This window comes from Nycticebus coucang, chromosome 1 (assembly GCF_027406575.1).
Source record: "Nycticebus coucang isolate mNycCou1 chromosome 1, mNycCou1.pri, whole genome shotgun sequence".
NCBI classification, from domain to species: domain Eukaryota; kingdom Metazoa; phylum Chordata; class Mammalia; order Primates; family Lorisidae; genus Nycticebus; species Nycticebus coucang.
In genome coordinates, this window is record NC_069780.1 from 76,383,437 (window position 1) to 76,404,566 (window position 21,130).

At 40.3% G+C, this 21,130-nt stretch overlaps 1 protein-coding gene across 11 annotated transcripts in view; it reads left to right on the plus strand.

Moving 5' to 3' along the window:
• DCLK2 (doublecortin like kinase 2) overlaps positions 1–21,130 on the plus strand; it is a 289,567-nt gene that overhangs the window by 143,497 nt on the left and 124,940 nt on the right. For all 11 annotated transcript variants that reach the window (XM_053582556.1, XM_053582545.1, XM_053582573.1 and 8 more), the window contains 4 exons: positions 95–214; positions 445–591; positions 15,852–15,985; positions 16,394–16,471. In XM_053582556.1, coding sequence (XP_053438531.1) covers positions 95–214; positions 445–591; positions 15,852–15,985; positions 16,394–16,471 — 479 coding nt within the window. The remainder of the gene's footprint in view (positions 1–94; positions 215–444; positions 592–15,851; positions 15,986–16,393; positions 16,472–21,130) is intronic.

Below are 21,130 nucleotides of genomic sequence, written 5' to 3' on the forward strand. Positions count from 1 at the left end.
GAAGCTTCTTTTGGCATCAGATCCACAGAAGCCATAGGGAGCTAGCGGAGGGTTTTCTGTTTCTGATTCCTGCTCCACACTCTCCATCTGACAGGAACACCTGATTGAGAATGAAGTATCGATCCTGCGCCGCATGAAGCATCCCAATATCATCATGTTGGTCGAGGAGATGGAGACAGCAACTGAGCTCTTCCTGGTGATGGAATTAGTCAAAGTAAGGATTGGGAGATTTCCTTGGTGCCCAATCGCAAGACTTACGACAGTCTTGAAGGACCTAATCAGTAAACAGTCTTGCTACCTTGTAACTTCCTTTATTTACAGTCATCATTTTTTGTGGTGCTTGTATCAATGTGCTCATCTGTTCCAGGACAATGAACCATTTTCCCTGCCTGTATAGGATTGCACGGTTGATGACTGGGTTGTGTTCTTTTGTGTATCCTGCAGGGTGGAGATCTCTTTGATGCAATTACTTCTTCAACCAAGTACACCGAGAGAGACGGCAGCGCCATGGTGTACAACCTCGCCAACGCCCTCAGGTATCTCCACGGCCTCAGCATTGTGCACAGGGACATCAAGCCGGAGAATCTCCTGGTATGTCAGCCCTGCTGCTCCTGGTCCAGCTGCTGTCACTCTTAAGTGATTGTAATTTGTCTCAGTGTCATTTGAGAGTCAATACCAGTCCTGCAGAGATTGACATTTAGAAAATCAGCAAGACTTGTGTCAAGGACCATGAAATACTAATGGATTTCTTAATTTGATCTACGTTTACTTTTTACCAGAGGCGAGAAGATAAATTTTTATTTATGTTTTGATGGATGGTACTGATTAAAGGAAAACACTTTACGGGGCAAAAACTTCTGGAGAATTAAGACAGAATTAGAGGTCATAAGAGGCAGAAGAGGAACATGCGGGTGGTTCATTTATGTGCTGGGCAGAATTTTACAAGTAGTCCAGTTCATCTCAGCATGAACGGTGTGGATGGGTGGCATCTGTGGCTTAGTGGGTAGGGTGCCAGGCCCATATACCGAGAGTGGCAAGTTCAAACCCGGCCCTGGCCAAACTGCAATAAAAAAATAGCCGGGCATTGTGGTGGGTGCCTGTAGTCCCAGGCTGAGGTAAGAGAATCGCCTAAGCCCAGGAGTCGGAGGTTGCCATGAGATGCCATGGCACTCTACCGAGGGCGATAAAGTGAGACTCTGTCTCTACAAAAAAGAAAAAAAAAGTTTGGAAATTGAGACCGAGAGATGCAATTCTATATTGCTTCAAAGTCTCATTTATTTTATGCTATAGAAGAAAAAGTCTTATTCTACCATAACACTCAGGGTTCTTCATAATCTGATCCCAGGTTACCTTTCCGGTATCCTGTCCTGTTACCCGCTCCCCACTCCTCCAGCCCCACACACACTCACCTTCAAGCCACATTTAACTCACCTTCATGGTAGGCCTGGATAGCTCAACAGAGATTGCTGAGTGGGAGCCAATCCTGCGTTATTGGGGGGATTTTACAGAAGCTGGTTTGGGAGCATGGCATGCGCACCCCTCAACACACACCAGAGAGTGGGTCTCTCTGTCCCACCTTGCGGAGCTGAGCGTCATCTTGATGACTACTTGGGAGTGAGCTTACTTACGTCTTCGGTATCATGTTAATCCAGACACAGTTTCCCCCTCCCTAGTGGTTGGTTAAGACATGACCATCAGTAGCTGTACATCTCCATTAGCAACATTCTCCCTCCCTGGCAACGTGGCAAAGCCATTCATCTTACAAGACATTGGGCAGATCTTCTGACATCACCCAGACTCTGGGCAGAGTTTAGCCACAGCCGCCTCTGGCTTCGGCTGCGCTTGCCATGGTGTTGTGATTGTTATCATTTACTTGTCTCTCTTCTTTGGATTGTATATCCTGCAGGGGAAGGGTTTGTGTCTTAATTATCTTTATGTCTCCAATACCCTGGACAGGGCTGAGCAAGCACAGAGTGGACATACAGAGTGAGTTTGACCCATGATGGTCACTCAGCTGGTGGCAGCTGGCACTCAAACACAGCCAGCTTCATGCTTGTACTTCACAAATACTTGTTGAAAGGGTAGGCTTTGAGACCATATCTGGGATTTTTTTTTGGGGGGAGGGGGCGGGGCTAATGCAGAGTCCCTGTTTTATGTTTTCAACAATACCATTTAATGATTTCTGAGTGTCCTTTAAAAAGTATGTAAAATATTTTTCTTATTCTATTCTGCCTTGAAGGAATTATATTTTATTTCTATATGTTTCTATTAGGAAACATGTATTTTATATGTTTCTAAATGTCTGTTCTATAAATAAAAAGACTTGGTTGTATCAACTCTAAGGAGAAGTGGAGACAGTTGTTAACTGAGCCTCAGGTGGGAGTGAGGAGTAGGTTCTCTCCTCACAACCGGCAGTGGGAGAGAGTGTCGTCAGTCAGGGGGCTCTGTCGTCTGACTGGAGCCAGGGGCTTCAAAAGTGGAGGCGGCAGGGCTTTCTTTAGGTGTGACCAGATACATCCCGTGGTGTTAAGGAGGAGGCCCTGCACAGCCCACATTATCCCTGGGACTCCAGTTATTTTGTTCTCTGTAAATACGAGGACCCTGGGCTTCTGGGGAGCCACTGGTTACTCTGGAGCCACCTGTCCTACAGCTGTGATGGCGAAGGCTCAGCCAAGAAAGTGCGGAGGCATTAGTGAACCTTCCTGTAAACCAAGGAGTGTTCACTTTCCAGCTCACAGATCGACTCTTTCCTCCCATCTCTTCTCTTCCCATTCACAGTTCCCGCTGCATGTGAAGCCCCTCCAGGTCTGATGCTGCCTCCTTACTCTGATGCTGCATCAAGAGTAGAGAGTGCAGGAGGGGTTGATACCTCCAAGATCAGATGTGTCAGAATGTAGCCCATTAGAATTACGTTCCTTATCTAGTCTCACCCATCCTAGGAGTATTCATCTCTCCTCCAAAACCTGCACCAACCCCTCGGTGGTGCCCAGAGGGGAGAAGACTGAAGACGATAATAAACCTGACGTCTGGATGAGGCTAATATGCAATGGAGAAAGGCCTTGTGGTCAGGCTTCAGAAACAACCTCAGCCGCATATGTTTTAAGTAAAATATGTTGTGTTTGTCATTGAAACATGATCACTCAGCAGTTTCCGGATTTGGTCAGCGGGTCGCATTGACCTAGGAGGAGACAGTACTGTGAAGGCACTCCAAATACACACCCAGAGTGACTGTCAGCCTCTCTCTAAGAACTAATTCAGTTTTTAAACACCAGAGCATTCAGACATCTGATTTGCATCCCCTTCCCTGGGAGCAGGGTCATAATTTAAAACCCTGCCAGTGGAGATGTATGGGTCGCCCTGTCAGGGAGCACAGGGGTGGCCGTTAATGCTGTGAGTTACAGCCCGGTGGTGCCCTGTCAGAGTTAACTATGAGAGACCAGTGATAAATTCAGGTTTGCCAGGAGTTCTGGGGACAGGGGAGAGAACAGGCTTGGTTTCTCATATTTGAAGTTCTTTTAAATCTTTGTGTTGACATTTTATTTAGACTTTGTGGGATCTGCATTCCTCACATTTTTTATTTTTGCATCTTGAGAGCAACTTCTGACAGAGGCGTCTCTCAGCATGTGGTGGGGCATTTGAATACTGCAGGGCTGGAGACTGTATAGTTGTGATTATATAAATTCACTCAAAATCTTTATGCAAGTGCACGCTATAGTTAGGGTTTGGGTAGGCCTATCCAGTTAGTTTTCAGATATAGAATCTGTTGCAGAAAGATATGGTAGAACAAAGAATGGTTCTGGCTGGAATCCCTGCTTGGCTACTTACCAGGAACCTCAGTTTCTTCATCTGTGAAATAGGGATAATAGTTCTTTTCCTAATTGCCCAGTGGAATAACTATAGAAGTCTATTGTTTGAGAGAATATTGAAATATTGTAAGTTCTTTTTTTGTTTGTTTGGTTTTTTTGCTGCAGTTTTTGGCTGGGGCCAGGTTTGAGCCTGCCGCCTCCGGTATGTGGGGCTGGCGCCCTACTCCTTGAGCCACAGGTGCCACCCAAATCTTATAAGTTCTTAATAAGAATGTCAGTTACTGGGGAGAACTGAACTCTGCTAGAAAGCCTTTGGAGACCCAGTTCATTGCTTCACTTCTTTATTGAAATAAATGTTATCTTTTTTAAAATTTGAGATGGGGTCTCACTCTGTTGCCGAGGCTAGTTTTAAACTCCTGACCTCAAGCAATCCTCCCACCCCCGCCTTCTGCAGCTCTTGCAGGCACAAGCTATGGTGCCTGACTAAAGTTAGTTTCTTAAAGCAATGTATCCTGTGTACATATGCTTTGAAGAAAATCTCCAGCTAAGATCTGAAATGTGTTCATATTATCTTTTACATATTTGCTAGCATTGGGGAGAGATGAATCAGATAAAATATTATTATTTCAGGCTTGTCTACCCCTTATGACATTTCCTTTTTGATGTTTAGCCAAGGAGTATTACTCTCCCAGACATAATTCAGCGATTATAGACTGTCCAGTCCCTTTCTATTTATGCTCCTGCATCTGACTCTGAATTCTTTATAGGGTATGTGAAAAACAGTACGTCTGGGACTTCTGAGTATCTAACAACCCCTAAATACCCCTAGGCAACTCTAAATTGAATGTTTAAAGTAAACACTATTTTTCAAAATTATACCTAATGAGTGTATATTTAAGTAGTGAGAACAAAATAGCAATGACATTAATAAAAACGTTTTTTATTCTCATGTTACAGAAATTTACTGAAATTGTGGTTATAATATTCTTATCACTGCAATTAGTTCGGGAATTTCTTTCTGAAGTCTGGATTTCGGTACATGTATCATAAATTCTAACTGTAATCATATCAGATTGTTCTCATTAATATTTACATTAAATATAATAGATGGAAAGTTGTCCTAAGAGTGTGGTATGACTGAAGATCTGGGTTCTGTTACTTGAGGACAAATCATTAATAGCTTGGACTATGTTTCTGCTGAGTGTGGGCTGACTCCATTAAAAATATCTACAAGGGACTCCAAATCTTCATCATTACCCCTGTGAGACTTTAGAGTCATAAAGATATGTGCTAGAGATGTGTACATTATATAAGAGTAGAAAAAGTTATTAAAATACTAACATGAAAACATTTTTATACATCACAGGTACCGTGCAGTCCTCAGAAAATTTCCCATAAAGCTGGGAATCATTGGCGTAGGGGTGTCCTGGGGTTCTTGATGCTTTTTTATTGATGACTATTTCAATTATTCCCCCTCACTAAGTGCCAGACTAGTAGATGATGTTGCTAACATGCTTATCTTGAAAGTAAAATCATTTTGTAAATTTTTCTTCTCCTTTAGTGAGTAGTGGTTAAGATGAACATCTGATTCAGTTCGTAGTAAAATAGAAAGAAAAACAAACTAAAGACATTTAAAATATAAAAATAGAAAAAGACATTACATGAATATAGACTACATCTCTGCAGCTATCCATCTCTGAAATTCAGTGTTTTCAAAATGGACACTCAAGAGGCAAATAGACTTTACAAACAAATGAAGAATTACATGGTTGGATCTGAATTCTGCTATGAAATACACCTGTCTGCGTCCCAAACTATTCACTTAGAATGTAACTTTCAGACTTTTACTTGTATGTAAAACTAATTTTTTCTCATTAGGAAACCAATACATGTTCACTGTGAACATTTTTAAAACCACTAAAAAGTACAAAGAAAATCCTTTTTTATTTTTTTAATAACTTTGGTGCCAATAAAATAATTCTTTTTTTTTTTTTCAATAAAATAATTCTTAATGTTACTACCTAGAGATAAAGTTGCTAACATTTTGGAATATTATATTTTATATATAATTGTGAGTCTTTTTTACTCCATGTAGTGTAGTGAATATTTACCATATTTATCTGAGAAGAGCTTCTTAGTGTATGATATTGTATTATAGGGATATACCATAATTTACTAAGTGATTGCTGTGTTAGCTATTTATGTTGCATCTAGGTTTTTTTCTTTGTTTTTGTTTGACAGGATCTTACTCTGTCATCCAGGCTGGGGTGATCATAGCTGATTGTAGCCTTGAACTTCCAGGCTCAAGTGATACTCTAAGCTCAGCCCCCAAGTAGCTAGGACTATTGGCAGGTGCTACCTACCATACATTTATTGCTGAGCGGACAGTATTACTGCAGTTACATAGTCAAATTTATATACTGACTATTAAGAGTGTCCATTTCATTTTTTTTAAGAGATTATAAATTTTATTATAAAACACAAATATATTTGTATCCAAATTGAATTAGTAAATTCTTTTTTGGGGGGGATTATAAACAATTTTAATATTCTTTTTTAATTATTAAATCATAGCTGTGTACATTAATGCGATCATGGGGCACCATGCATTGATTTTATAGACCATTTGACACATTTTCATCACACTGGTTAACATAGCCTTCCTGGCATTTTCTTAGTTATTGTGTTAAGACATTTATATTCTACATTTACTAAGTTTCACATGTACCCTTGTAAGATGCACCGCAGGTGTAATCCCACCAATCACACTCCCTCCACCTATCCTCTCCTCCTTCCCCATATTCTTAGGTTATAACCGGGTTATAGCTTTCATGTGAAAACCATCAATTAGTTTCATAGCAGGGCTGAGTACATTGAATACTTTTTCTTCCATTCTTGAGATACTTTACTAAGGAGAATATGTTCCAGCTCCATCCATGTAAACATGAAAGAGGTAAAGTCTCCATCTTTCTTGAAGGCTGCATAGTATTCCATGGTGTACATGTACTACAATTTATTAATCCATTTGTGGATCGATGGGCACTTGGGCTTTTTCCATGACTTAGCAATTATGAATTTGGCTGCAATAAACATTCTGGTACAAATATCTTTGTTATAATGTGAATTTTGGTCTTCTGGGTATATACCTAGTAGAAGAATTATAGGATTGAATGGCGGATCTATTTTTAGATCTCTAAGTGTTCTCCAAAGTCTTTCCAAAAGGAATGTATTAATTTGCATTCCCACCAGCAGTGTAGAAGTGTTCCCTTTTCTCCACATCCACGCCAACATCTCTGGTCTTGGGATTTTGTGATATGGGCTAATCTTACTGGAGTTAGATGATACCTCAAAGTAGTTTTCATTTGCATTTCTCTGATGATTAAAGACGATGAGCATTTTTTCATATGTCTGTAGGCCGTGCACCTGTCTTCTTCAGAGAAGTTTCTCTTCAAGTCCCTTGCCCAGCCTGTGATGGGATCACTTGTTCTTTTCTTGCTTATACGTTTGAGTTCTCTGTGGATTCTGGTTATTAAACCTTTGTCGGAGACATAACCTGCAAATATCTTCTCCCATTCTGAGGACTGTTTGCTTGCTTTACTTACTGTGTTCTTGGATGTGCAGAAGCTTTTTAGTTTGATCAGATCCCAGTAGTGTATTTTTGAAGCTGCTTCAATTGCCCGGGGGGTCGTCCTCATAAAATACTTGCCCAGACTGATTTCTTCAAGGATTTTCCCTGCACTCTTTTCTAATATTTTTATAGTTTCATGTCTTAAGTTTAAATCTTTAATCCAGGGAGAGTCTATCTTAGTTAATGGTGAAAAGTGTGGGTCCAGTTTCTGTCTTCTGCAGGTCGCCAGCCAGTTCACCCAGCACCATTTGTTAAATAGGGAATCTTTCCCCCACTGAATGTTTTTAATTAGCTTGTAAAAGATCAAATAAGGGTAAGTAGCTGGGTTCATCGCTTGCAAATATCTTCTCCCATTCTGAGGGCTGCTTGCTTGCTTTACTTACTGTGTTCGTGGCTGTGCAGAAGCTTTTTAGTTTGATCGGGTCACAGTAGTGTAGAGATCAAATAATGGTAAGTAGCTGGGTTCATCTCTTAGTTCTCTATTCTGTTCCAGACATCTACTTCTCTGTTTTTGTGCCAATACCACACTGTTTTGATCTGAGGTCTGGTAGCGTGATTCCTCCTGCTTTGTTTTTATTTCTGAGTAATGTTTTGGCTATTCGAGTTTTTTTCTGATTGCATGTAAAACAAAGTATTTTTTCAAGATCTTTATGACAGTGGAGCTTTAATAGAAATTGCATTAAAATTGTATATTGCTTTGGGTAGTATGGACATTTTAACAATGTTGATTCTTCCCAGCCACGAGCATGGTATGTTTTTCCATTTGTTAACATTTTCAGCTATTTCTTTTCTTATAGTTTCATAGTTCTCTTTATAGAGATCTTTCACGTCCTTTGTTAGATAAACTCCCAAATATTTCATCTTCTTTGGCACTACTGTGAATGGAATAGAGTCCTTAACTGTTTTTTCAGCTTGACTATTGTTGGTATATATAAAGGCTACCAATTTATGAATGTTGATTTTGTAACTTGAGATGCTGCTATATTCCTTGATCACTTCTAAGAGTTTTGTAGTAGAATCTCTGGTGTTTTCCAGGTATACAATCATATCATCTACGAAGAGCGAAAGTTTGATCTCTTCTGACCCTATATGGATACCCTTGATCGCCTCTTCTTCCCTAATTTCGATGGCTAAAACTTCCATTACAATGTTAAAGAGTAGTGGAAACAATGGGCAGCTTTGTCTGGTCCTGATCTGAGTGCAAATGATTTCAATTTAACTCCATTCAATACGATATTGGCTGTGCGTTTGCTGTAGATGGCCTCTATCAGTTTGAGAAATGTCCCTTCTATACCAATTTTCTTAAGTGTTCTGATCATGAAGCGATGCTGTATATTATCAAAAGCTTTTTCTGCATCAATTGAGAAAATCATATGGTCTTTGTTTTTTAATTTGTTTATGTGCTGAATTATACTTACAGATTTATGTATATTGCACCAGCCTTGAGACCCTGAGATAAAACCGACTTGGTCATGATGTATAATTTGTTTGATGTGTTGCTGGATTCTGTTTATTAGGATCTTGTTGAATATTTTTGCATCTATATTCATTAGTGATATCGGTCTATAATTTTCTTGTTAGGTCTTTTCTTGTTGTTTTGGGGATCAGGGTGATGTTTGCTTCATAGAACATGTTAGGTAGTCTTCCTTCTTTTTCTACATTTTGGAACAGGTTGAGTAATATAGGTACTAGTTCCTCTTTAAAGGTTTGGTAGAATTCTGACATGAAGCCATCTGGTCCTGGGCTTTTCTTTTTGGGGAGATTTTGTATGGTTGATGCTATTTCAGAACTTGATATTGGCCTGTTCAACATTTCCGCTTGTTTCTGGCTAAGTCTTGGAAGGTGACATGCTTCCAAGTATTGGTCAATTTCCTTCAGAATTTCATATTTCTGAGAATAAAGTTTCTTATAATATTCATTAAGGATTTTTTGAATTTCTGAGAAGTCTGTTATTTTGAATTTCTGAGAAGTCTGTTGTTATTTCATCTTTGTCATTTCTGATTGATGAGATTAGAGATTTTACTCTTTTTTTCCTGGTTAGGTTAGCCAAAGGTTTATCTATTTTATTGACCTTTTTGAAAAACCAACTTTTTGATTTATTGATCTGTTATATAATTCTTTTGTTTTCAATTTCATTTAATTCTGCTCTAATTTTGGTTATTTCTTTTCTTCTACTGGGTTTGGGGTTGGAATGTTCTTCCTTTTCCAGTTGCTTGAGATGTCCCATTAAATTGTTAACTTCCTCTCTTTCTGTTCTCTTGAGGAAGGCTTGCAGTGTATAAATTTCACTGTTTGAACTACCTTTGCAGTATCCTAGAGGTTTTGATAATTTGTGTGTTCATTGTCATTTTGTTCCAAAAATTTGGCAGTTTCCTTCTTAATCTCATCTCTGACCCAGCTATCATTCAGCATAAGGTTATTTAACTTCCATGTTTTTGTATGAGTATGCAGATTGGTGTTACTGAGTTCAACTTTTATTCTATGGTGGTCTGAGAAGATGCAATGAATAATTTCTATTCCTTTAAATTTACAGAGGTTAGACTTGTGACCTAAGATGTGATCGATTTTGGAGTATGTTCCGTGGGCTGATGAGATGTATGTGTATTCAGTTTTGTTGGGATGAAATGTTCTGTAGATGTCTGCTAAATCCAAATGTTGGATGGTTAGGTTTAGATCTAAAATTTCTTTGCTCAGCTTCTTATTGGAGGATCTATCCAACACTGCCAAAGGAGTGTTGAAATCTCTGACTATTATGCAGCTGGAGTAAATCAAGTTGCTCATGTCTTTTAGAGTTTCTCTTATAAATTGAGGTGCATTCTGGTTGGGTGCGTAAATATTAATAATTGAAATCTCATCATATTGAGTATTACCCTTAACAAATATGAAGTGACCATTCTTATCCTTCCTTACTTTTGTTGGTTTAAAGCCTATCATGTCTGCAAATAGAATTGTAACACCTGCTTTTTTCTGATTACCATTTGCCTGAAATATGGACGACCATCCTTTCACTCTGAGTGTGTATTTATCTTTTAAGGTAAGACGTGACTCTTGTATGCAGCAAATATCTGGCCTGAGTTTTTGTATCCAGTCAGCTAACCTGTGCCTCTTTAGAGGATAGTTTAAGCCGTTCACATTAATGGAGAATATTGGTAAGTCTGGTAAAATTTTGGGTATCAAGATTTTCGAACATCCAGTGGACATTTTTAACCCTTTTGCCACTGTGGAAGTTGGAGTTTGATCAAAAGTTTCTGAGTGAGTTTACTTTTGTGGTAGAGGATTGGGCTGGTCATTATGGAGGATAGGTCTGAGAATATCCTGAAGAGCTGGTTTGGTTATGGCAAATTTCTTCAACATATGCATGTCAGTAAAGTATTTAATTTCTCCATCATAGATGAAACTCAGTTTAGCTGGATACAGGATCTGGGGTTGATAGTTATTTTGCTTTAGGATATTAAAAGTCGATGACCACCCTCTTCTGGCTTGAAAAGTTTCAGCAAAGAGACCGGCAGTCATTCTAATATTCTTCCCTTTGTAGGTAATGGACTTCTTACGTCTGGCTGCTTTCTGAATTTTCTCCTTCATATTAACTTTAGTGAAGTTAATTATGATATGCCTGGGGGATGTCTTATTTGGATTGAGTCGTGCTGGGATTCTGAAACTGATTGCTATCTGAATTTCAGAATCTCTTGGCATGTCTGGAAAATTCTCTTTCATAAGTTCATGGAGAAGGGCCTCTGTGCCTTGGAAGGCCACTTCATCACTTTCAGGGATTCCAATGAGGTGGATATTAACCTTCTTCAAATTATCCCAGAGCTCTCTGAGAGAATGATCCGTTTTTGCTCTCCATTTCTCTTCCTCTTTGAGAGTTTGGGAACATTCAAAGGCTTTGTCTTCAGTGTCAGAAATCCTTTCTTCTGCTTGCTCTACTGTGTTACTGAGGAATTCTACTGTATTTTTCAGATCTTTGAGGCCTGCAAATTCTTGCTTCAGTGCGTCAAATCTTTGGTGGTTTTGTCTTTAAATTTGTTAAATTCTTGAGGCAACTTTTGAATTACTCCTCGAATTTCTAATTCCAAATTTTCCTGCATTCTATTAATCTTGTTTGCAATCCAAATTCTGAATTAGATTTCTGACATCTCTGCCAGCTGTTTTTGAATGGGATCTTCAGTTACATCTGCCATATCTTTCCTTGGCGGGGTGGGGAGGGGTTGATCTGATTTTGGTTACTCATGTTACCAGAGTTTTCCCGCTGATTCCACCCTGTGATTGTTTTACACCGTTTGATTTTTCCCCTGGAGTTTTTTCGAGGACCTGTATGTACAGTGCTATGGCCTGAGAAACTGGGGCCCAGTTTGGTGTGGTGGGGCTAAGTGGTTCTGTCTTATTTTCAGCTGATCTCTGTTTGACCCCAGTGAAACAGTTACTCTGGGTTGAAGTCTCAGCAGTGGAGAAATACCAGCAATTAAGTCACCCCGTCCCTCACAGGCAACAATTGGAAAAGGAAAATCAAACCTTACTACAACCACACACCCAGGGCACCACTTGAATATTCCTCGGGCGATTGGCTCAGTACAAAAGGTCCCAATCAGTTGTCTCAGTCAGAACCTGTCTCAGGTGGTAGAGTTTAAAAGGTCTCTGGCAACTGAATCACAGGGGTCTGGTGACTACTCTGATATGGCTTGTTCCAGTGCTGCGTGGAGTCAGGAGGAGCCACCAAACAAATAGATCAGTCTGGAAAGGTTGATGCCTATTTCCCCACCTTGCACCTGTGTCACACCCAGTCACTGATAGCCCTGCAGTTGGCTGACCTAGTTGCCTGTAGTGAACAGATACTCCAGGGGGTTGCACCTGCCTGAATCACAAGGAAATCTATTTCTGCTCAGCCAGGCTGCTGTGCTCTGCCTGTATCTAGCAGGAGGAGGTGAGGCCTGACAACCTCGGGCACTTGATGTTGGCTGGGGGGTGTTCACTCAGTTCCAGCCCCGCCCCTGATTGATGTTACTGACAGAACAGAACAGAACAACTTTGTGGGAATTTGTTTCTGTTCCTGCTAAATCCCCCTGCAGAAGAGAAGCTGTTTTGAGTTCCCAGAGCCTGCGCCTCATGTCCTGTCTTTGCTCCTGCAGGTTTGTAATCGGTTAGCTGTCAGTTCTAGCCTCCTGCCTTTTTTTGTCTATAGGCTGATGATCCCCTGAGGGCAGGGTGCGTCTTAGGCTTAGTAAAGTGGTCCTCTGGGTCAGCCCCGCCCTGGGAACTTCCCGACTCTGCGCTTGCATTTCTAGTCCCAGCGCTCCACCCAGGCCGGTACTGCCTCGGGCAAACCCTTGACTCACGGGGCCTGTGTTTCAGTCCTAGAGCTTTTCCGCAGTGGTTGCCACCTGAGAAGATGCCTGGCCTCCTCTGGTTTTCCAGGGAGACAGGGGGTGTGGCTTTGGAATATCCGGGAGTGAGCCCTATTGTTGCCCAAAATGGCTGCTGTTCTGCACCTCAGGGCACTGCTGCTCTGGTGTGGTTCCCTCTCAGCTGACTGTCCTCTCCTCACTCCCATGCCACAGAATCAGCACTGACCAGCTGCAGTCTAGGCCCTGGACTAGGCCCTGGACTCCTACAGGACAGGTCTCCAGACCTCAGAGTGAGAGTGGAGGGGAGTGCTGGGAGCTCAGAATTGCAGGTAGAGAATATATACAGTTCTATACAGTTTTATGCCTGGCAGGAGAACGCTGTGGCACCCCGGTAGGGGAGGTAGGTCCAGTTTTTAGAGGGTCTTTCTCATGGAGTGTAGTTGGACGACCTTTGAACTCTGCTCGTTTATTTGTGGGGCACTCCGAGCCATTCTTATGGGGGAGGGACTCCCATCCACTTGGTGATGGATTTTGTTCCTTTTGTTTGTATCCTTGGGGTCGTAGCTCGCCTCAGTCGGGTTGATGTGCATTCTTCAACCTTCTCTCTTGGTGCAGCCCTAATCCACCAGGTTACTTGCTAAATTTCTGTCCTTTAACTCTCCTTCTGGATGGAAGCCTCTGTGGAAAGCTGTCTTCCGTCAGCCATCTTGTCTTTGCCTGCCCAAAATTTTTAATTTTTCTATAGAGAAGGGATCTCTTTATGTTGACCAGGATAGTCTCAAACTCCTTCCTCAAGTGATCCTTTCACTTTGCCTCCCAAAGTGCTGAAGTTATGAGCATAAGCCACCACACTCGCTTCCAGTTTTAAAAGTCATGAATAAGCTCTGAGATTTGTACCCTTGTGTGTAATAGTTGGGTACATCCCCATTCTCTTAGAATAGGTTTTTTAGAAGTAGATTTTCTGGGTCAAAGGTTATAAATGGTATCAAGAAATCTTATGTATGTTGCTGAAATGTTTTCTGGAAGGGTTCTTCAATTTCAGCATAAACATTTACATCTTTACCAGCATTTAAAAACCCTTTCCAATACAATAATTATCTAATTTAATCAGCCATTTTTTTCCAGGAAGTGAAAGGAACATTTTTAAAAATTTCAGAATGGGGGTACACATTTTGGTTACATAATTTGCTTTTGCACATTTTAGGTCAAAGTTATAAGCATGCCTTCCCCCAGAATGTGTGCCTTGCATCAGTTAGTTGTGAATTCACCCTCCTCCCCTCTCCCACCTGCTTGATTTCCTTTCAGTTTTGTTTCCGTACACATGCTTGAGAGTTGATTGACTAGTTCCAATTTGGTACTGAGTACTTGTGGTGTTTTTCCATTCTGGTGACACTTCCCTTGAGAGAATGGTCTCCAAGTCCATTCAGGGTATTACAAAAGATACTATATCACCATCTTTTTATGAATGAATAGTATTCCATGGTATGCCTATACCACAATTTATCTTGGGTTGTTTCCACATGTTTGTATTTGTGACTTGTGCTGCTGTAAACATTTGAGTGCAAGTGTCTTTTTTTATAAAATGCCTTTTTTTCCTTTGGGCCATGCGACTGCTGGATCAAAAGGTAGATCTGCTCTATTTCTTTGAGGAATCTCCATACTATTTTCCATAGAGGTTGTCCTTGTCCTAGTTTACAGTCCCATGGCAGTGTGTGAGTGTTCCTTTCTCTCTGAATCCATGCACTTTGGGACTTTTGAAGAAGAACCATTCTTATTGGGGTTAGGTGATAACTCACTGAGGTTTGGATTTGCCTTTCCCTGATAATTAGAAATGTTTATCATTTTTTCATGTGTTAGTCAGCCATTAGAGTATCTTCATTTGAGAAGTTTCTATTTGTGTTTTTGCCCACTTTTTAATGTGTGGTTTGATTTTTTCTTGCTGATTTGCTTGAGTTCTTTGTAGATTCTGGTTATTAGCCCTTTATTAGATATATAGCATGCAAATATTTTTTTCCCATTTTGTAGGTTGTCTATTTTCTCTGTTAATTGTGCCCTTGAAGTCTAGTAACATGATGCCTCCTGATTTGCTCTTACTACATCAGATTGTGTTGGCTATTCAGGGCCTTTTTCTGGTTTCATTCAAAGAGTAAAACTGTTTGCTCTAGATCTGTGAAAAATGACATTGGTATTTTAATGGGAATTGCATTGAATCAGTAAATTACTTTGGGGAATACTGCCATTTTAACAACTTTGATTCTGCTGAGCCATGAACATGATCTGTTTTCTGTTTACGTCTTATATGGAAGGAATGTTTTTTGAGCCTCATTCTGAGCTTTGTCTCATTTTCTCTTCACACTGACTTCATGAAGAAGATACCAGCATCATCCCACTTCACAGATGAAGAAATATGGTTAGACTGGTTATGTTTCTTTCAGAGGTCACACAACCAAGAGATGAGTGAAGTTGTTATTCAAGTACAGGCTGTCTGATCCCAGATGCCACATTCTTTCTAAACTTCCAAAGTTTTTCCTCTATGTAACATTTATATTTCATCATTGACTATCCAGAAAACAAGGTCCCTATCCCCTAATTTTATTTTCTTAACTAGACATGGAAAGTCTCTTGGAGAACACCTAGTGCTTTGGTAGATACTTAATAAAATCACACTTTGAAGTACCTCACAAATACTGAACAGTAAATAAAGGCCAGTTTCCTACCTTCAGGCTTAAAGGCCTCTCTCAAGTCCATCAGGTAAACAGTTATCTACACCCTAACTGCTATGTATGCAAACATGTGAGTCCATTATATGCCTGAGTAAGGAACTTTCTGCAAAGGTGGAAAATACTGTCTTTTCTAAATTTCATAAAATTGTGCAAAATCTCTGAAGAGAAGGATTAGCACTTTAAACCAACAAAGATAAATCATGTGTTAGTATCACAAGGAGAGATTTCATTTGAATTTAATAGTAAATGTATCTTGTGTTCTTCCTGCTTAATTCTAAGCCAACCTCTTACAATTGTTGGGGAAGAAAATTAAAAAAAACAATGTCTAAATGGCAGCTGCCTTCTGTTCCAGGTGTGTGAATATCCTGATGGAACCAAGTCTTTGAAACTAGGAGACTTTGGGCTCGCCACTGTTGTGGAAGGCCCGTTGTACACAGTCTGTGGTACACCAACTTATGTGGCTCCAGAAATCATCGCTGAAACAGGGTGAGACACCTGGTGGTTTTGATTAGTACTTTAGGTTTGGTGGGTAAAGGTCTGTTTTTGTTGCTACTGCTGACTATGGTTCGGTGCCTCAAGTGGAGGAGGGAGATTGTTACCGGCTCCATGACTTTGACTTCAGGAACTGGAGTTTGTGTTTATCTGGCTGAGCCTAGGCGTGGACTGCCACTTTCAAGGCCAGTCTTGAAAATGGCAATCATCACCAAGACTGTGGTTGGGTTGAGAAAAAAACAGATGCTGTTGTCCAGAGGGTAATTAATTCCTCTACATAAAATGAAGAGTTTGACACCCCAAAGGCCCTTTTTCCTAACAAAGGTAACACTTGAGTCCTGTGGAAGGTTCCTAGAAGTCGTATCACTATTTCTTCTCTTCCCACCCACTTTGTTTTCACAGCTACGGCTTGAAGGTGGACATCTGGGCGGCTGGTGTGATCACCTACATACTTCTCTGTGGATTCCCACCGTTCCGCAGGTCAGTGGCCTTTGGAGTGACTATATTTGACTTGGAAATTTTCTTTTTTTTGGTCTAGAAGAAGTCACTGTAACTCCTGGCAGTCAGGACCAGAAACTGGTTGGTCAAATAAAAATGTTAGGTAAAAATTACATATAAATATAACTTTTGCCTTTTATAATAATTTACAACCTATTTATTCATGTATATTCGTTTACCATATTTTTGATGTGAGGCCAAGGCCTTTGCTCTGTGTATAGTCCTCTGAGTTTCTTGTGGTCAGTCTTTCATAAAATGTACCATTAATACAGTGTCTACAATTTCAGTATTCTCAGTCTCTTTAAATGAGAGTAAGATTTAACAATTCTTGTGTAATAATTTGAATCTTTTCAGGTATACTTTTATCCAGTTCTTGATAATTACCTCTCTTATTTAATTTTATGGCACTTTTTCCAACTTCAGTTTTATATGCTCTTTCCAAAGCATTCAATTTTGTTCTCAAGGAAACAGAAAGTCTTTTCTTTTTAAATTCGTTTTATTAGTTCACATGATGTTTATTTAAGCAGTACAGTACAGTTACAAACACTTGGTGTAAACAGGGTTGAAAACAAACCAACTCTTGGTGACCATACACCTCACCTGGGGGGAGCCAACGTGGCCACAGACAGTGGTCAAGGTGTTTGATGAGGGGCATGGCACAGTTACTAACCTAGCTGCCTCAGTAAGGTGGGTGAGTGAGGGGCCCTGGCCACAGCTCTACTTTTAATCAATTGTATCTCCCCCTGTGGAGCAGCAAGTGAATGACCAAGAAGCAGAAGTTCATTTAGGGACACATGTTTGGTTTTCTTCTGAGTGTTCTGGAGCTCTCTTTTCATTTTAATCCCTTCCTATGTTCATTTTACAGCTATTTTTTGAGAAGTGACTATGTGGTAGGCACTATGCTGAGTGTTGGGAATAAAGTGATGAACAGAACAATCCCTGAGGCCATGATTTGTCTCAGTCTGTTCAGGCTGCTATAAGAAAATACCGTAGCTGGGCGCAGTGGCTCACACCCATAATCGTATAGCACTCTGGGAGGCTGAGGCAGGTGGATCACTAGAGCTCAGGAGTTGGAGACCAGCCTGAACAAGAGTGAGACCCTGTCTCTACTAAGAATAGAAAAATTACCTAGGAGTTGCAGCAGGCAGCTATAGTCGCAGCTCTCAGTAGGCTGAGGCAAGAGGATCATTTGAGCCCAAGAGACTGAGGTTACTTTGAGCTAGGCTGAGGCCATGACACTCAAAATATCATAAATTTTGTGGCTTATAAACAACATAAATTTAATTCTCATAATTCTAGAGCCTGGAAAGTCCAACGCCAAGGCACTAGCAGAATTGGTGGCTGGTTTGGATCCACCGCCTGGTTCACAAACAGTCGTTTTCCTGCTGTAACCTCACATGGTGGAAGAGACCAGGGATATCTCTGGGTTTTTTGTTAGGGCACTAATCCTATTTGTGAGAGTTCCACTGTTATGACCTAATCATGTTTTAAAGCCCACTTCTAATACCATCACACTGGGGATTAGGTTTTGACATACAAATTTGGGAGAGACCTAAACATTCATTTCTATGGCATAGTTTTATAGTGTTATATTAAGCGAGTAAGTGAAAAATAGTTTTTTTGCCATGTTTTTGACCCAAACTTTCAGGAAAAAAATCTCTTGTTTCAATTCAAATTTTTGTTTATATTTAGGTACTTTTTTGTATTATAAAGGATTTTAGCATGGATTTTTTTTTTTAACTTATTACGGTGCAAGAAATTTTATGTAACAAATAATAATGAAACATCAGAACAGACAAAAGGTACAAGAAACTTTATGTGATGGTAACAAATGGTCCTATCCTTGTACAACATGCATTTTTGTTTTTCCTTCAAAAATGTTGACAAAGTGCTCATTATCCATGGCTAATACAGGTATCTATTTTTGTCTCAACATCTAATTATGAAAAATTTTGAACATATGGAAAATTTTAAAGGTTTATCTTTTAAAATTTCTGTTTTTTAATTGAGTTGAACAATTTTTTTTGTTGACAAGGCAGTAAGCAAAAAAAAAAAAAATGACACAGATTATGGTGGAAATAAAGACACGTCACAAGAATATTGATCAAGAATTAACTGATCATGAAGGCATGCTTTGTTGAGGACCCAAATCATAAATGCTTTAACAAAAGATGTAGCATTGTGGGGGTACCTTGTGGTACAAGTGGCGTTTTTATAGGTAGAAAGCTCTTTACATTTGGCTGCCTTCATTGCAGTCTTCATGAAGGTCATTGCCCAGGTGGGTTACACAGATTTTAGGATTACTGCACATATCAGTTAGCTTTTGCTGGAATAAGAAACTACTCTAAAAGTTAAAGGTGTGAGACAATTCTGTGGATCAGTTAGGTCAGTGGTTCTCAACCTTCCTAATGCCTCCTAGTGCCGCGACCCTTTACAGTTCCTCACGTTGTGGTGACCCCCAACCATAACATTATTTTTGTTGCTACTTCATAATTGTAATTTTGCTACTGTTATGAATCTTAATGTAAATATCTGATATGCAGGATATATTTTCATTGTTACAAAGGGGTCACAACCCACAGGTTGAGAACCACTGAGTTAGGTGGTTCTTCTGGCCTGGGCTGGCTCAGTGAAGCCTCTGTGGTCTAGTCTGGCCTCACTCATGTGTCTGGCAGCTCAGGGTGGGCTGAGGCAGCAGAGATGACTTGACCACGAGCCTCTTGTCATTGGTGGGCTAGCCTGGGCTTCACATGATAGTGGATGCAAGATTCCCAAAAACAGCCAGAGAGAGGGCAGGTTCTACTTTTGGAGCACTTTCTCAGTCTCTGCTCACATCGCCCTTGTTAATATCTCATTGACCAAATCAAGTCAGATGGCTAAGCCTGGAGTGGGTGTGGGAGGAAAGGATGAGTGCGGGGGGCAGGGGAGTGACTTGTGACCATGTGTACAATCTCACTGGGCCCTGGCTGGTGTCAGTGACGGCCTGTTTGTGAACTAGTCAAGTGTAGATGGGCAGTGTGTTTTGATAGCAGGTAATCCTGGGGCTGATTACAGCTGAGTTCCCTTCCCTGGGCAAACCCAAGTTGACATCAGATGGAAAAGGGTATCGGGAATCAGTTTTAGAGGAATGTGTGCTCATAACTCCCTCTAGTGTTTCCAGTTGCCAATACAGTCAGAAAGATTTTTTTTCTTTGTTTTTTACTTTTTGACAAAAGTGAAACCCAGACTGAGCAGTATGCATTGATTATGGATTATGGATTGTTATCAGGGCAGCAGCTTCCTTGTGAGATCTAGAGGCAAATTTGGCTAATCCAGAGCAGCGGGCTGCATTCTGAAAGCAGTTGCCCTCATATGTTATATTCATAAGCAGATCTTAGAACTTCAGGTAGTTTACTTGCAAAATTTAAGGAAATGCATTCCCTTTTCATACCATATTGCAATGAAAGAGAATCTACAATGGTAAGCGCTAGTTACAGAAGCATCTTTTTTTTTTTTTTTTTTTTTTTTTTTTTTGTAGAGACAGAGTTTCACTGTACCGCCCTCTGGTAGACAGAAGCATCTTAATGGCATACTGGGTGGGATTCTGGGTAGATTTTATAACTTACTATAATATAAAAATGTATATAGAAATTACAGAAATGGCACCTATGTAATGATACTTATGGTATAAAATAGGTTCTTCACATAAATTTGTGGCTAAAAGTCCTTCAAACAAATCTTTGAAAATATTTTGTTTTTTACAAAAGACAACTTTAACCCAAATCTTTTAAACCAGAATTGTTATTTGAAATTTATAGTTTTAGCTTTAGTGACTACAGCATTGTCATTCTTTCTTCTTTTGGGCTTTTCAGATTTTTGCCTTAGCTTGAAAGGTCTTCTCCCTCTAGCCCACTGATGTCCAAGCTTCTTTTTTTCTCTGCTGCACTGATTATCAAAAGAAAAAAAAAAAAAAAAAAAAAAAAAAGGGGGCGGCGCCTGTGGCTCAGTGAGTAGGGCGCCAGCCCTATATGCCGAGGGTGGCGGGTTCAAACCCAGCCCCGGCCAAACTGCAACCAAAAAATAGCCGGGCGTTGTGGCGGGCGCCTGTAGTCCCAGCTGCTCCGGAGGCTGAGGCAAGAGAATCGTGTAAGCCCAGGAGTTAGAGGTTGCTGTGAGCCGTGTGACGCCACGGCACTCTACCGTGGGCCATAAAGTGAGACTCTGTCTCTACAAAAAAAAAAAAAGGTCGGTGCCTACTTTTCATGATACCTGATACCACAGATGGCAAAAAAAAGTCCTCACAAAATCAGCATATGTGCCTTTCAGCCACAGGTTGGACACCCCTGCCTGCTCTTTTCAGTCTAAAAAGGAGATTTGTTTTACAAAGACACTCAAAATTTTAGTTGTTGCCTAAGCAAATATACTCTTAGGGACGCTGACAAAGATTACATTAAGATTTTTGATATTTCTAACGAACACCCACCCCCCTGACATAAGTGAAATGTTCAAATTTATGAAATTGTTCGCAGTATTTCCGGGTTTCCTTTTCTGGTCTTTAGTGACTTGTAATTGAACAGAGAGAGAGAGTGTGTGTACTCTGTTGCTAGTTTTTGAGGTTTTTCTTTCTTCCTATTTTTAATTACTAATGGTACATAGTAGTTG